Source organism: Bison bison, unplaced genomic scaffold (assembly GCF_000754665.1).
Source record: "Bison bison bison isolate TAMUID 2011002044 unplaced genomic scaffold, Bison_UMD1.0 scf7180017864519, whole genome shotgun sequence".
Lineage (NCBI taxonomy): Eukaryota > Metazoa > Chordata > Mammalia > Artiodactyla > Bovidae > Bison > Bison bison.
This window is the reverse complement of record NW_011495072.1, coordinates 4,486,154-4,502,469: the sequence shown is the minus strand read 5'-3', so window position 1 is coordinate 4,502,469 and position 16,316 is coordinate 4,486,154. Positions and strand designations below refer to the sequence as shown.

Below are 16,316 nucleotides of genomic sequence, written 5' to 3'. Positions count from 1 at the left end.
TTTCAGGAAAGTATGCGGGAATACAAGTGAGTCAGATTGATGTTGTTTTAAGGAATACGCTTGAATTGGCAATAATTTATATTTGAAACAGTAAACTGTTCACAGACTTGAGCTATTAATAGTAGCAAATGATGTGGGCCCACAACACGCCTGACGTTGCACCTGGGGAGGTGGACACTCATGTGGGCGTGTAGACACACCCTGGAGGGCAGGAGGTCTACAGCAAACGGATGGCCAAACCTTGGAAGTGCCAAGTCTGATGACTGCTTCTGTGTAAACGCTGCTTACAGTGATTGAATCTGCGTGCTAATGAGTGTGGCATAACTTTTCCAGTCAGTACAATGCAGGGGTTGAACTAGATAATCTAGTTCAACCACAGACACCTAGCATCCTGGGCCTGGTTAAATTATTATACTTCATTTTTGCTTTTGCTCTGTCGCATCCACCAATGATCTCTTTAGAAACAAAATGTTTCTCTTTAGAAAAAGAGACACACCTTCGTGCATTGACCTAATCAGCAGAGAAAGTGAATGAAACTTAAACAGGTATCTGAGGTCAAATTTGGACGGAATGGGGGAATTCCCTGGTAGTTCAGTAGTTTGGACTTGGCGCTTTCACTGCTGGGGGTCAATCCCTGGTCAGGGAAATCCCGCAAGCTGTGTGGTACACAAAGGGGAAAAAAAAGCTTGGACTGAATGAGCTTTGATCCATCTTCAGTTTGCTTCAAAGCTTTGCCATGAAATAAATGTAATGACAAGGCTGCTTTGAGGTTGCAATTGGTGTCTTAGCTTGCTTCCTGAAGTCTGAGAGCCATCAAAGGGATTCTGAGGTTGGGCTAGCGACTGGTCTCTACTTGTGGTGGAGCCTCTTTCTTTCACCAAGATTGCTCCCTGTAAAGCTGCTTCCGGCCCCATTCCCTGCTTTTCTGCACCCTGAATTAGAATCTTCTTGTTATACCTCCATAAGCCATGGTCAGGACGAGCGAAGGGAAGCAGCTGGGGTTTCTGGGTTGTGGTTTAGACCAGGGGTCCGCCACCTGTGGGACCGAGTGCCTGATGAGCTGAGGTGGAGCTGATGTAATAATAATAGAAATAAAGTGGACAATAAATGCAGTGTGCTTGAATTATCCTGAAACCATCCCCTCTCCACCCCAAGTCTGTGGAAAAATTGTCTTCCACGAAACTGGTCCCTCATGTCAACCATGCTGCGGACTGCTGGTTTAGAGGAATAATGAGTGAGAAATTATAGGTGTCTTCTAAGGAGTGTCTGAACTTGTCCTCACCAGTGAGAAGATTCTACCACCAAATGGTGGCATAATTTGTAGAAGAGATTCCGAATGGAGAACTGTTTCCAAGAGGCACCACCTCCCCCCACACATACACACACTTTCTCTCAAGTTTTTATCAATTACAAATTATATAACAGTGTCAATATTGTCAAAAATCTTCCATTAGTTTATTAACATGAGAAACAAAATATGTATGCAGATATATACTGGAGTAGACAGCTATTTCCTCCTCCAGGGGATCTTTCTGACCCACAGATTGAACCCACGTCTCCTGTGTCTCCTGCACTGTAGGCAGATTCTTTCCCTCTGAGCCACCTGCAGAAGCCTTCCTATTGAGTCACCATTATGTCACTGACATCAAGTTTTGTGGACTCACATCAATGGAGTTGGAAGATCTGGGAAGTTAGCCTTAGTCCTTAACACATTCTGAGACCTTAACTATTTGAAATGACTATTTCCCAACCATTCTGACTGCAGTTTTCTATCTAGTTAGCCCTTGTATTACTTTTTCCTGCTATTCCTGGTCAGACATCTGGCCGGTGAACTTGTGCAATATCCTTTAATCTCCCAAACTGACTTCATCCTTTCTCTGCCCAGGCTTGAAAACATGGCCCACCACTGACCCCCTTCCTCTCTCTTCTCCAGATGGTGCCAGCAAACTCTAATTTTTCTTTTTATTTATTTATTTTGACTGTGCTGGGTCTTCACTGCTATGCAGGCTTTTCTCTAGTTGCAGGGGGTTACTCTTCATTGGAGAAGGCAATGGCACCCCACTCCAGTACTCTTGCCTGGAAAATCCCATGGACAGAGGAGCCTGGTAGGCTGCAGACCATGGGGTCGTGAAGAGTTGGACACGACTGAGCGACTTCACTTTCACTTTTCCCTTTCATGCATTGGAGAAGGAAATGGCAACCCACTCCAGTGTTCTTGCTTGGAGAATCCCAGGGACGGGGGAGCCTGGTGGGTCGCCATCTATGGGGTCGCACAGAGTCGGACACGACTGAAGTGACAGCGGCAGCAGCAACTCTTCATTGTGGTGTGTGGGCTTCTCATTACAGTGACTTCTCTTGTTGTGGAGCACAGGCTCTAGGTGCATGGACTTCAGTATTTGAGGCACGTGGGGTCAGTAGCTGTGGTTTTCAGGCTCTAGACTGTAGGCTCAATAGTTGTGGTGCATGGACTTAGTTGCTCTGTGGCATGTAGGATCTTCCTGGATCAGGGATTGATTGAACTAGAGTCTCCTGCACTGGCAGGCAAATTCTTTACCACTGAGCCACCAGGGAAGCCCAGCAAACTCTAATCTTAACCTCTCTACTGTTACCCCTGGAGAGCTGAGGGGTATTAGACAACCTCTTACAACCCAGCCCACTGTTAATCCACAGCCTCATGGACACACAGTGGAGTGTTGATACTGCCTGGAAACTTTGCCTGTCTACCATGCATGCATGAGTGCTCAGGCATGTCCAACTCTTTGTGACCCCATGGACTGTAGCCCACCGGGCGGGCTCCTCTGTCCATGGAATTTTCAAGAATACTGGAGTGGGTTGCCATTTCCTTTTCCAGAAGATCTTCCCAACCCAGAGAACAAACCCACATCGCTTATATCCTCTGCATTTGCAGGCAGATTCTTTAGCACTGGCACCACTCAGGAAGCCCGGAACCTTTACACAAACCTCTGGAGACCCAAACAGCCCCTCATCTGTTAGAGAAGCTTCTGCCAAGGTCTGTTACCCGGAAGTCCCCTGCCCTCCTCATCTCACCTCACCGTCAGTACACTGCCTTGTCTCTTGCTCTAGAAAGAAGACAGGCGTCAGGCAGGAACTCTGCGCCTTTATCTGCATCTGCACCCATCTTCCGTCCCTTCTGAAACACCAAGGCCAGCTCCTGAGCAGGTTTCTGGATTTCCATGACTCCTCCTGGCTGGGAAGCACTTGCCTGGGGGGTTTTGCTCTCTGCCTTCCTCCTTTTCCACTGGCTTTTTTCCTCTCAGCATTGAATCCGTGTGTCCTTTTGAAATAAATGTGTTGCTGTCCTTGTTCTTGTTCTCCAGCCAAGCTTCCCAGAGAAGTCGCTTGCTTCTGAGTTTACTCGCTCATCTCCCGTTCTCTTTAAACCCACTGCTGCCTGACTTAACGCCCACTGTTTTCCCCAAACACGTCACTCTGGTTCTAGTTACCAAACTATGGACATCTGGGGACCTTATCTCATTCAGCCACTAACTGTTGACCTTGTTTTTGACATTCTTCTTCCTTTTCTTTCAAGACCTCTCACTGTTTGTTCTCCCACCTCACCATCCTCCTCTAAGGTAACATCTGCTCCAACAAAGTAGAAATAATTGTGTCTCTCTGCTTGTGCTCTTCAGGTTAGGTTTTCTCTTTCTAGAACAATCTTCATGCCCTTCTCTTTCCAGCTAACTTCTGCTAGCCTTTTAAGTTACAACTCTGACACACCAGGCTTCCAGGAAGGCCTCCAAGCTAGAGGCAGCTTCCATTTTCTTTGCACCCACACCATCCTGTGCAAACCTATAGTTAGTACTGTGCACGCATGTGTGCTCAGTCACTCTGTCTGTCCAGCTCTTTTGAAACCCCGTGGACTATATTCTGCCAGGTTCCTCTATCCATGGAATTTCCAGGCAAGAATCCTGGAGTGGGTTGCCATTTCCTACTCCTGGGATCTTCCCGACCCAGGGATTGAACCAATGTCTCTTGGATCTCCTGCATTGGCAGGTGGATTTTTTCCCACTATACCATCTGGGAAGCCTGTATTTAGCACCAGATGGCTATAATTTTAATTTCCAGTTTATTGGTCTGCTGTCAACCTCCTGACAACATTGGATGCACAGAACTTGGCCTAAAGTGGATGTTCAGCAAAAACTGGTCTAATAGAATTGAGAGAAGTCCTACACTGGAAAGGACCCTTCATTATGCTTCTACAAACATTTGCCTTTAGTCTTGGCATGGCAAATGACCTTCCCCTCTCTACCTTCTCTCTTTCACTTACACACTCTGAAAGATGCAGAATCTTGGTAGTTTACAGATGCTCAAGAAAGCTACCCTTGGTCCCTTCTCCTATGGATGAATGTCGTGAGATGAACATATAGAGAGTTGTGGAATGTGCAGAGCCTGGCAGACTATAGTCCATGGGGTTGCAAAAGAGTCGGACACAACTTCTTGCTTGTGGCAAGAAGATGAAATCAGAAGCTAGTATAGGCCTGATCGGGGCTTCTTAGGTGGCACAGTGGTAAAGAAACACCCTGCTAATGCAGGAGATGCAAGAGATGCCAGTTTGATCCTGAGTCAAGAAGATCTCCTGGAGAAGGAAATGGCAACCCACTCCAGTATTCTTGCCTAGGAAATTCCATGGCTGGAGGAGCCTGGCGGGCTACAGTCCATGGGAAGCAAAGAGTCAGACAAGACTGAGCACACGTGCGCACAGACCTGATCATCATAGTTAAGGTCAGACAAGAACCGTGCTACCCAGCATCTGTGAGGGAGATGCTTATCATATGCCAGCCTGTAGGTGCCTCCCATGTAAAATAACAAAGAGCCCCTTCCAGTTCTTGGAGGCTTCTGTGCAGAGTCAGAAGCAACATCATTGCACACCTTTTCTTATGGATCTAGGAGCCAAAGGAGGGAGTGAACACAGGGGAGAAGGGAACCATCATTTATTGATGACATACACGAAGCAAGCTGTGCCACGTTCACATGCGTTAGACTGTTTCATATTCACCAACCCAGAGAGCAGGTATTATTATCCCTTTTTCGAGTCTCACCACAGTTCACAAAACCCTGTGGGATAGCCTGTCCCCCACCACCTTCCAAGTTCATCTCCTTCACCCTCCTTCTTTTCCTGTCATGACAACAGCTTCCTTGCTGGCCCTCAAGCCTTGCTAAGCTGACTCCTGCTTTAGGGGTCTTGGAATCTGCTTTCCCAAGCTGTCATCAGGGCTCACTCCAATGTCACCTCCTTCCAGAAGCCTTCTCTGCCCTCCCAGTCTAAAATAGCAACCGCAGGACTTCCCTTGTGATTCAGTGGTTAAAACTGTACACTTCCATGGCAGGGGGCACAGATTTGATCTCTGATCAGGGAATAAGATCCAACATGCCAGACAGCATGGCCAAAAAGTTCAAAAAAAGTTGCTGTTGTTCAGTCGCAGAGTTCTGTCTGAGTCTTTTGAGACCTTATGGGACTATAGCCCATCAGGCTCCTCTGTCCATGGAATTTCCCAGGCAAGAATACTTGAGTGAGTTGCCATTTCCTTCTCCAGGGGGTCCTAAAATGGTAGACCCTTTATTCTCTAGTCCTTTCGTCTATTTTATTGCTCTTCTTGGGACTTATCATACCTGGTCTTACATTATACATGTGTGTGTTTGTGTGTGTCTATATACATATATAGAGAGAGACATATATACATGTATCCTGTATTTTCAACTAGGGGGCAAGCATTTCTATCTTGTTTGCTGTTGTTTTGTCTACTGTCATGCCAAGGACCTAGACAGGCATCTACCACGTGGCAGGTTCTAGATCAATATTGAGAAATTCTCCTATTTCAGAAGAGAACACTGAGGCACCAGCGAGCATCGTCAGAAGTGAGTTCATCTCTCCTGGAGTTCTTGGGAAGGCAGGGTTTTCTGAGCTGATTGCTTTGGTCCCCACCACCAAGCCCTGTCTCCTCCCTTCCCCAGGGCCTGATCCGGGTATAACCACCTTTGCTGATCCCTTCACATGCAGGTGGACTTGAGGCGCCAGTGGATTTCCCAGATGGTGGAAGAGGTGCAGAAAGTTGTCCATCACCTGACCACAGAAATAAGCTACCAAGACTTTCGATTTCAAGCCATCCCTTACTGTGACACGTACAATGAGAACATTAAGGTAAGCAGGTCACTTGGCTCCAAGTGCCCACCCGGTGAGCCAGGAAATGGGTGGGTAGTCTCAGTATGTGTCAGGCACTCACACCACTAAGAGTACCAATAAGGCTTCCTAGTATTTACCATCTGCACACTCGTTGCATAGATGTTACCGCAGTTGAGGTCCCACATTCCTACATAACAGATGATGAAAATGGAAGCTTGGAGAAGTCAAAGGACTTGATCAAGGCTTTTAGACATTAAAGCCAGAATTCCACCCAGGGCTTCTGATCCCAAAGCAAGTCCCAGTGTACCGATTAAAGTTCAGTGAAGCACACATTCATTTATTAAGCCCCCACACAATAGACTAGGCACTGCCTAGAGAGAGGACTCAGGGCATTGATGAGAAAAATAGTTGAAAGTGATAGTCGATGGGCTACAGGTCGGAGAAGAAAGAAAGTAGAAGAGGTGACCCTTAGAGATTGCAGGAGCCTCCTGGCAACCCGGTCCCTGCTGAGGAGTCCCACAGAACTGTGAGCCCTAGGCCCCCTGTGTGACAACCAGCACTCATGAGGCATTGCAGTGTGCCCAGAGCTAGGCTCACAGAGATCACACCCAAACCTGCACACAGCCTAGTAGAAGAGACATTATGGTTGGCTCCCTTTTAGAAATGAGAGAAACGAGGCTCTGAATCATTCTGAATCCCTGTGCTTCCCCCTCCCCCTGCACCGCTTTTAAAAATTTTATGTATTCCTGGCTATGCTGGGTCTTTGTTGCTGCTCAGGCTCTTCTCTACTTGCGGCGAGCAGGGGCTACTCTCTAGGTGCAGTGCAAGGGCTTCTCATCGCAATGGCTTCTCTTGTTGTGCAGCACAGGCTCCAGGGAGTGAGGGCTTCAGTAGTTGCGGCATGTGGGCTCTAGAGCACAGGCTCAATAGTTGTGGCCAATGAGCTTAGTTGTTCCACAGCATTTGGATCTTCCCGGATCAGGAATCAAACCTGTGTCTCCTGTATTGACAGATGGATTCTTACCACTAAGCCACCAGGGAAGCCCCCCATGCTCCTACATTTTGTTTTTCTTATAACACATTAGAATTAAAGAATTATATTATACTTTAACGTAAGTGAAAGTGAAAGTCATTCAGTCATGTCCGACTCTTTGCAACCCCATGGACTATATAGTCCATGGAATTCTCCAGGCCAAAATACTGGAGTGGGTAGCCATTCCCTTCTCCAGGGATCTTCCCAACCCTGGGATCAAACCCAGGTCCCACATTGCAGGTGGATTCTTTACCAGCTGAGCCACGAGGGAAGCCTTAATATAAGTAGTAAACTTATATGTACACTTGCCCCAGCTCTCACATAAGACCGTGAGTTCCTTGTTTATAAGGATCATGTCTCTTGCTTGTTCCCTTCCTAGTACCCAGCATGGTGGGTGGCCCATGGTAGACACTCAGCTTCTGCTGAATGAATAAGTAAGCAAAAGAATTACTACCTGAATGAAAAACCATTGCTCTGCTAAGTTGCTTCAGTTGTGTCCGACTCTTTGCAACTCCACGGACTGTAGCCAACCAGGCCCCTCTGTCCGTGGGATTCTCCAGGCAAGAATACTGGAGTGGGTTGCCATGCCCACCTCCAGGGCATCTTCCTGGCCCATAGATCGAACTCAAGTCTCTTATGTCTCCTGCATTGGCAGGTGGGTTCTTTACCACTAGCGCCACGTGGGAAGTCAGCCCAGTACATTTCAAGTTTGGTGGGTACGAGGACCACCCACAAGATTCTGCGACTTGTGGATTTGGGGACAGTATCAGATTTTAGGAAATTTACCCCAGGATGATAATTATAAAGTTAGATTGGATCTTGGGACGTCAGAACATCATCTTCCCACCTCTACCACCCTGCCAACCTAAACAGGACAAATATAGGCCAGTGACTATGAATAGAAACATGCATCACTTTTTCTAGAACTATATCTGGGGAAATTTCCTGCTGTTGTCTCACTTAGAAGTCATAACTTAAAATACATCTTGCATTTATATACATCATGTCCTATATAATACATTAAGTTTTGAAAAAAATAGTTACAGTGGGGCATATAAATACGCTTTTATTTTCTCTTGGACCAAATTCAATAAGTATGTATTAAGCACCATTTATGTGACTAATAACATGATACTTGGGTTTTGGGATTCACATGCAAGTGGGTTCAAAAAAATGTACAGATTTTGAATGTCATAGTTTAGGTCCCCCTCTTGTTTTAATCCTACCACATTTCAGTGGATACCAGAAGTCATGTGGACCTGTTACTGAATCGTGGGGTCTGGCCCCCACCATTCAAAAGGCAATAAACAGGCCACATTGGTGGAAAGAAAAGTTTATTTCAGGTTCAGTGACTGGTGGGGGAGGGAGGGCGTCTGTCCAAAGGCCAACTCCCCACCTGACAATCGGGGGCAAGAGCTTTTATAGACAGGGAGGGGGCTACTTGCAAAAGCAGCACAGTCATCTCAGATAGTCATCTTCAGATTGGTCCTCGGTGGTCTGACCAGCATCACCTTGGCTGTTTTAGGTACAGTTAATCTTCAGTTGCAGGGTCAGTTTCTTTCTGTTTCTTTGAGACCCATTCTCGGAACTGAGGCAGCTTATGTCATGGCTACAGTCTGGTCATTGTGTAGTTAACTTCTCCAGCTGGTGGGGGTTTCAGTATTTGTAAGACATCTCAAGGATATGGCTCAGAATATTAACGACAGCCCCTGAGGAGGAACCAAAGGTCCTTGACCATGCTTCATGACTACATTATTATTATTTCATCTCCTTTGACTGTTTTCCTTTGTTTCCACGTGTTCTCACTTCTCTGATTAACTTATTCTTTGACTAAAGTTTTCCACAGACAAAAGGCAGGCAGAGGACATGGGGGTGGGGCAAGGACCATAGGTTCCTGCTCCATTTCAGACCCGTCATCTCAAGAATCAAACTACTGTTCCCTGAGAATGAGCACGATTTGGTTGCTGCTGATTTCAGTGTTCACCCCTGAATTCTCACCGACAGGTCCCTGGGCAAAAATTATCCAGTTCTATTGCCAGAACTTTCCATGGAAAGGCGGTAGCTCCTCCAGTGTATAACTGAGTGATGGGGAAACAAACAGGGTGGAGCGGGCTGCTGTGTGATGTGGTTAACTATCATTTCCCTTTAGTGGTACCACACCATTTACCATCGTGTTCTACCTCTTGGACTATTGGCGTGACAGCTGCTTACCTGGTTCTTGTAAAAATAGAGTTAAGTAGATTCTTAGTGTTCACCTTTTTTCCCATTTAACTTAGAATCATCTCAGTAACTCACATTTGTCTCAACAAAAAGGTTTTCGTTTCTGTGACTCTGTAAGGATTAGTCATTAAAACTGTGGATCATCAGTCCAAGTAAAAAAATTCTACATTTGGCAAAATGGTCTCACCTCCTCTCCACCCCTTCCCACCCTTAATTTATTATCAGATCTTTCATCCATCCCAGGTCATTCATTCTTTTTTTTATTATTATTTCTTTATTTGACTGCATCAGGTCTTAGTTGTGGCACGTGGGTTCTTTAGTTGCAGCAGGCAAGCTCTTAGTTACAACACGAGGGATCTAGTTCCCTGTTCAGGGATTGAATCTGGGCCCCCTGCATTGGGAGCACAGAGTCTTAGCCACTGGACCACCAGGGAAGTCTCCCCAGGTCATTCATTCTTGACCAAAAACCAGCTCAGGAGAGAAAATTAACCACTGAATGAACAATCAGAACATCCAAGGTCAGGATCCAGCTCTACCACTGACTGGCTGTGTGTCCCTGGGGAGACTTTGAACCCCTCCGAGCCTCAGGCTCCTCATTTGGTCAGTGTTAGCAAAGCCCAACTCGTGTGTGACTGTGGACACGAGACAGGCAAACGCACAAGCATTGGAGTGCTTGGTATGTGCAGAATGCAGCGACTACTAGCTCCCTTCCCTGCTTTTTCTCCCCTACCCCAACCCCACCCCAAACGGCAGGTGCCTCTAGAGTTCTGGGTCCACTTCACTCTTTTTCTTGCAGATCCATGAAACCCAGGCCTCACTGAGTTAATTTCTTTGCCCGAAGCGTTACAATGGGCTAGTGGCACAACAGAGATGGAATCCTCTGCCGACAGGCGGGCAGGTGGGCGCGGTTCTGTCCTCCTTGTCACATTGCTGAGGGTTGAGTGGTTCACTGAGTGGCCTGGGTCAGCAGGGCGGCTCCCCCAGGGCTTCCGCCACCTCCCCAGTCTACGGGCTGACGCTCCCACTCTCCCCTTTGCTGACCCCAGGTCTTGGCTCCCACCCAGTTCCTCATCACAGTCCCGATGAGAGGCCTGGCCGGGTACAGGGAGGCCCGGCAGCAGCGCTGGCGCTTCTACAGCCTGAAGGGCACCCGTCTGCCCTGCCCCCTGCAGGACCCAGAGGGCCTGCAGCAGTGGCTGGGGGTGGAGCAGTTTCTGAAGAGCCCCGGGCAGTGGCACGAGGCAGACGTGAACATCGAGGGAGACATTGTGCCCGCCAAGGTCCTCCAGGTGTTCCGGAAACTGGTTGAAAACGCGATTGAGACCTGTCACCTGTCAGGTGAGCCAGTCGGGGAGCGTACAAGGGAAGTGTCTAGCATTTCTGTTTTGCTCTAAAAACAAAAGTGTCCTCTGCTTGGGTGTTTCCTGAAGCTCACGCCCCTACATTGAGGATAAAATCGTGTGCTTTTTACATCTGCCTAATCCTCATTACATGAATTAGCTCTTTTTTTTTTTTTGGTGTGACACACAGAATGGAATTCAAACTCACAACACACATTCGTGGCCTTAAGTGGATTACTGCTCTGGCACAGATAAACCAGTCTTGGGGTTATGCACCCTTTCCAAGACGTTAGCTTCAAAACCTGAGTATTCTCATGAACAAGCAAATTCCTCATAAAGCTCAGATCTTTGTTATTAGCACATTTTCACCACAACACCCTCCAACTGACTGCCGTACTCCCCCAGTGTTCTGGGACAGCACCCTGGGGGAACGCTGACTTGGACCAGAACACAAAAGCCAGAAGCTATAAGGAGCCGATTATGTTTGACAACCACAGAAGCTTTTCTTTTTCCTTTTTTTATTGAAGTAGAGTTGATTTACAATGTTGTGTTAGTTTCAGGTGTAAGCAATATGATTCAGTTATAGATATATATGTGTCTTTTCTCTTCCCTATTCTTTTCCTTATAGGGCACTACAAAATATTGAGTATAGTTCCCTGTACTATGCAGTAGGTCTTTGTTGGTTATCCATTTTATTTTTTAGTGTGTGTAGTAGAGTTTTATTAAAGTATGAAAAGGAACATAGAAAGCTTCTGACATAGACATCAGAAGGGGGACAGAGAGTGTCCCCCCGGTTATCTATTTTTTATATAGTAGTGTGTGTATATGCTAATCCCAAACTCCTAATTTATCCCTCTGTCTGACCCTTTCATTATTGGTAACCGTAAGTTTCTTTCCTATGTCTATAGTTTTATTTTTGTATTATAAATAAGTTGATTCGTATACTTATTTTTTTAGATTTCACATACAAGTGATATCATATCTTTCCCTTTCTGACTTTAGTATGATAATCTTTTTTTTATGGATGACTAATATTTCATTGTATATATAGACACATAGACATATATATACATCTTCATTATCCATTCATCGGTTGATGGACATTTAGGTTGCTTCCATGTCTTGGCTATGGTAAATAATGCTGCAATGAACTTTGGTGTGCATGGATCTTTTTGAATTACAGTTTTCTCACAACCCCCAAATTCTAAGCTATAGTCCATGGGATTTTCCAGGCAAGAGTACTGGAGTAGGGTGCCATTGCCTTCTCCCATGCATTATTCTAGGAAGTGTAAATTGGTGTCCCCCCTTTTTTAAAAGGGTTTTTATATTTGTAATGTGCTTACTTGGCAATTCAACAATTCCAGTTCTAAAATACATTCCTACAGATACACAAAGAAATAGGCACAAAGATATCCAGTGAAATAGGCTTGGTAACAGTAAGTAATCAGAAACCATCTGATGGCTACCGAAGGAACACTGACTACATAAATTATGCTACATCTGCCTAGTGGACTTTTAAGCAGCTTTTAAAAATAATAAAGTTTGTCAATATGAGACTGGGGACTCACATCTGTCTAGGCAACATTATTCACGCTCTATGAGTATCCTGGGGTATATTTCTCCAAGAAGAATTATGTTTGATTTTTCCTGGTACTCCCAGAAGTTCCACCTTACCTGGATGATTTGGGGATGGAAACATTCAGGCCCTAAACACAGAAGGGTGACTAATGCCTTTGAAATTCTAGGGAGGAGGGAAAATCTTGCTTTTTGTTGCTGTTGCGTTTTATATTGAATCAACTACCCAAAGCCCACAAGAAAAATCTATTTCTCTTAGTTCCTAATTTTCCTCAAGATACAGCTTTTCCTGACCCCAGGCTTGTGAGGCTCACCACCTAGCCTTGGCTCATTAGACCCCCTCTCTGCCTGTCTGTGCTGTTTCTATACACAGAAGCTATAAGTATCAAGGGTTAATGCCATCAGGGTATTTTAGCAGTTCTCCCACTTAGTACTTTCCTAGACAGATGTTCTTGCTTCATTGCTAGTTTCATATGAGTCTCCTACTTTCTAGCAGTCTCTTTCCTTACTTGCAAATAATGTTTTTAAACTTTTATATGTCTTAGAGGCCATGGGTTTGGAAATCTCCAATCCAATATATGACTTCAATGGAAATCCCTCCTTTTAATTTCCCTTTTAAAATACTTTGTTGACTTTGGTGTTTTGTATATATTTCTCACTAATGGAGAGAAATTAGGATTAAAAAAAGAATGTGGTGTGTGTGTATACACACAGAATTATGAAAAATTCCCGTGTAACATCAGTTCAGTCACTCAGTCATGTCCAACTCTTTGCGACCCCATGGACTGCAGCACACCAGGCCTCCCTGTCCATGACCAACTCCTGGAGTTTACCCAAACTCATATCCATTGAGTTGGTGATGCCATCCAACCATCCCATCCTCTGTCATCCCCTTCTCCTCCCACCTTCAATCTTTCCTAGCATGAGTCTTTTCAAATGAGTCACCTCTTCGCATCAGGTGGCCAAAGTATTGGAGTTTCAGCTTCAACAACAGTCCTTCCAATGAATATTCAGGACTGATTTCCATCTGTGCAACATAGTTAAATGAAAAGTCAAACTGCTGAACAATATGAAACTCCATTTGTGTAGAAAGCAAAGGATTTGCATGTACTTTTGCTTGTCTAGACAGAATAGTTCTGAAAGATTCTGTAATGGAGATAGTTAATGTTGAATGGTTTTTACACTGTAGAGGATGCTTTCATGGATTATTTAATTTAATACTACTGGCAATCCTGTTAGAGTTAGGATAATTTTTCTAACTGTTCTACAAACAAGAAACTGAGATTTAGAGAGATCAAGTAATAGGCCGAATTTCACACACCAAATAAGCAGAGCTGCAGAAGCCAGGTGTGGGCTAGGCAGGCTGGAGCTAATAGGTTTGCTTACCTCCTCGTTCTGCGCTCAACACTGTTAATAGTGAAAGTGCAAATAAGAGATTCAAACTGGGCCAGGTTGATGAGGTGCTTTCAGTAAATAATGCTGAAGTGCCAGACGTTGTCATGTTCCTGTCTGGGCGGCTCTGATGAGATACAGACAATAAGCTGTTTATCACACCCCAGTCAAGGAGAGGAGTGTTTTCCTTTTGAACAACCTAACACAATTAGTGAATGAGTTTTCATTTCCTTCTTTGAGCAAGGAAAAACAAAATAATAGATTTCGATTCAGGATGGCTCATCCTTATCTATAATGAAGGCAAGTTCAGCTCAGTTCAGTCGCTCAGTCATGTCCGACTCTTTGCTGCTGCTGCTGCTGCTAAGTCTCTTCAGTTGTGTCTGACTCTATGCGACCCCATAGACGGCAGCCCACCAGGCTCCTCCGTCCTGGGATTCTCCAGGCAAGAACACTGGAGTGGGTTGCCATTTCCTTCTCCAATGCATGAAAGTGAAAAGTGAAAGTGAAGTCGCTCAGTCATGTCTGACTCTTTGCGACCCCATGAATTGCAGCACGCCAGGCCTCCCTGTCCATCACCAACTCCCGGAGTTCACTCAAACTCACGTCCATCGAGTTGGTGATTCCATCCAGCCATCTCATCCTCTGTCGTCCCCTTCTCCTCCTGCCCCCAATCCCTCCCAGTATCAGAGTCTTTTCCAATGAGTCAATAATGAAGGCAAGCAAACAAACAAACAAAAAAAACTACGGTGTATCTTTTGAAAGAAAGCGGAAACAGATTAGAAATGAATTCTAGTCTATCAACTGGAAAATGTCCCCAGACCCATTCCTTTTCTCTCCCTCTCTTTGCTTGGTTGGAAAAGACAATGAGGGCTTCTTTCTGCTCATTTGACCCTTTCAGCCAGTGGCCATGACACACTTGCAAGTATTTTATGATTACAAGGCTTACGGTGATAAATCCCTCCAAAGGTGGGCTAGTTAATGGGTGGTGGGAACAAATACCATCCCTGAGACTGGAACTTGGTTAAGAGACAGGTTAAGCTGAACTCCACCAAAGGCAAATGAATAAGTCAGGGGTCTGAGGCTATCCTAAATGTGGTTGGATACCTGGGTTATAGAAAAATGCTTGGGTTTCATCTTATAGTAGCAAAAACTATTTCTTTTCCTTGTATACTATGCCTTGGTTGAGCCTTCTGGAAAGAGTCAACTGCTTTTTTAGAAAAGGTACAGTAAAACTTTGGGGGGAGAGGATGAAGGAGAAAAGAAAACCCCACCAACAGTGAGGTTTTCTAGCAATATTCTATCAGTATTTACTTAGCTAACTGTCTCATGTTGACATAAACGTGGGCTTCCCTGGTGGCTCAGATGGGAAAGAATCTGCCTGCAATGTAGGAGATGTGGGTTCGACCCCGGGGTCAGGAAGATTGCCCGGAGAAGGGAACAGCAATCCACTGCAATATTTTTGCCTGGAGAATCCCAGAGGAGCCTGGTGGGCTACAGTCCATGGGGTTGTGCAGAGTCAGACACGACTAAATGACGAACACTTTCACTTTGACCTAAACATGCCACCTTGGGGGTGCTAATGAAATTCAGAAAGTCGCTCCACCAGTTACAAGGGGCTGGCCCAAGCCACAGCTCACAAATTCCTTTTCTTCAAACGCTGGTATAGAACCATTATTTGTCTTCTCATTGTCTGTCTGTCATTTACCACCAGACAGGGTCCACATTCTAATGGACCACCTTGTAGTTCGAGTTGTCGTGGAAACCTCTGCAGGTCAGGTGGAACTACAGCTGACCCCCGCAGTGGACATCCCCACCGCCTGGTCCAAGAAAGCCCAGTGGCCTTCGTGTCTGAAGCGCTGGCCTTCTCCAGAGACAGTGCAGTGCATCAAGGTATCATCCTGCAGGGTCCCGGCTCACTAGAGGCGCTCTCAGCTTAACCACCCATCATTGGCCGCCATCCAGCTTCGGAAGGATAACTGAGATTTCACTAGATCCCCAGAACCTGCAGGGGCACCTGGGAACCTGCTACAAATTCAGATTCCTGGGCCCGGCTCTGGGCCTGCTGAAGAGACGTGCGAGGCAGGGCCCAGAATTCTGTGTTCTCAGGAGGCCTCCAGGTGATTCTGGGGCAGGCTCAAGTCGGAGAACCACTTCCCAAGAGAAAGTGGGCGCAGTCTTCCCCGTGAACTGCCCACGTGCAAGGGGCTGGCCTAGAGGCTCCCTCAGTGTCCCCACGTGGGCGGAGCTGCCTGCCCACTGGCAGGGCCCCCACCCTAGTGGGCTGCTTCGGAGATGGCTTTCTCCCGGCCCAGCCCCACCCTTCTTACTTCCCGCGGTGTTTCTCTCCCTCAGTCATTCGGGTTCAGCTTGCTGGCCTGTTCAAGCTATCACTGGCAGCTGAGCTTCTTGCGGGCAGAGCAGGTGCTGCTGGAGCAGCTGGATGAGGACGGGGGCTGCCGCCGGAAGTGCTTTCAGGCCCTGAGGCAGATGAAGGAGGACGTCTGGTGTCCGGGGACGCGGCCTGTGATCACGTCCTACCATCTGCAGGTGAGTGGGCGGCCCCAGCGCAGAGGGGCTGGGGCGGGGTGGGGCTCTCCGCGGTGTGTGGGTGTGT

At 46.3% G+C, this 16,316-nt stretch overlaps 1 protein-coding gene across 8 annotated transcripts in view; it reads left to right on the top strand.

Moving 5' to 3' along the window:
- Positions 1-16,316, top strand: part of MAB21L3 (mab-21-like 3 (C. elegans)) — a 28,675-nt gene that overhangs the window by 4,717 nt on the left and 7,642 nt on the right. For 6 of the 8 annotated variants that reach the window (XM_010830735.1, XM_010830734.1, XM_010830733.1 and 3 more), the window contains 4 exons: positions 6,020-6,160; positions 10,442-10,733; positions 15,414-15,592; positions 16,055-16,249. In XM_010830735.1, the coding sequence (XP_010829037.1) occupies positions 6,020-6,160; positions 10,442-10,733; positions 15,414-15,592; positions 16,055-16,249 (807 nt within the window). Of the gene's footprint in view, positions 1-6,019; positions 6,161-10,191; positions 10,294-10,441; positions 10,734-15,413; positions 15,593-16,054; positions 16,250-16,316 lie in introns of those variants that run through there. The other 2 variants (XM_010830738.1, XM_010830737.1) reach the window with 2 other exon arrangements.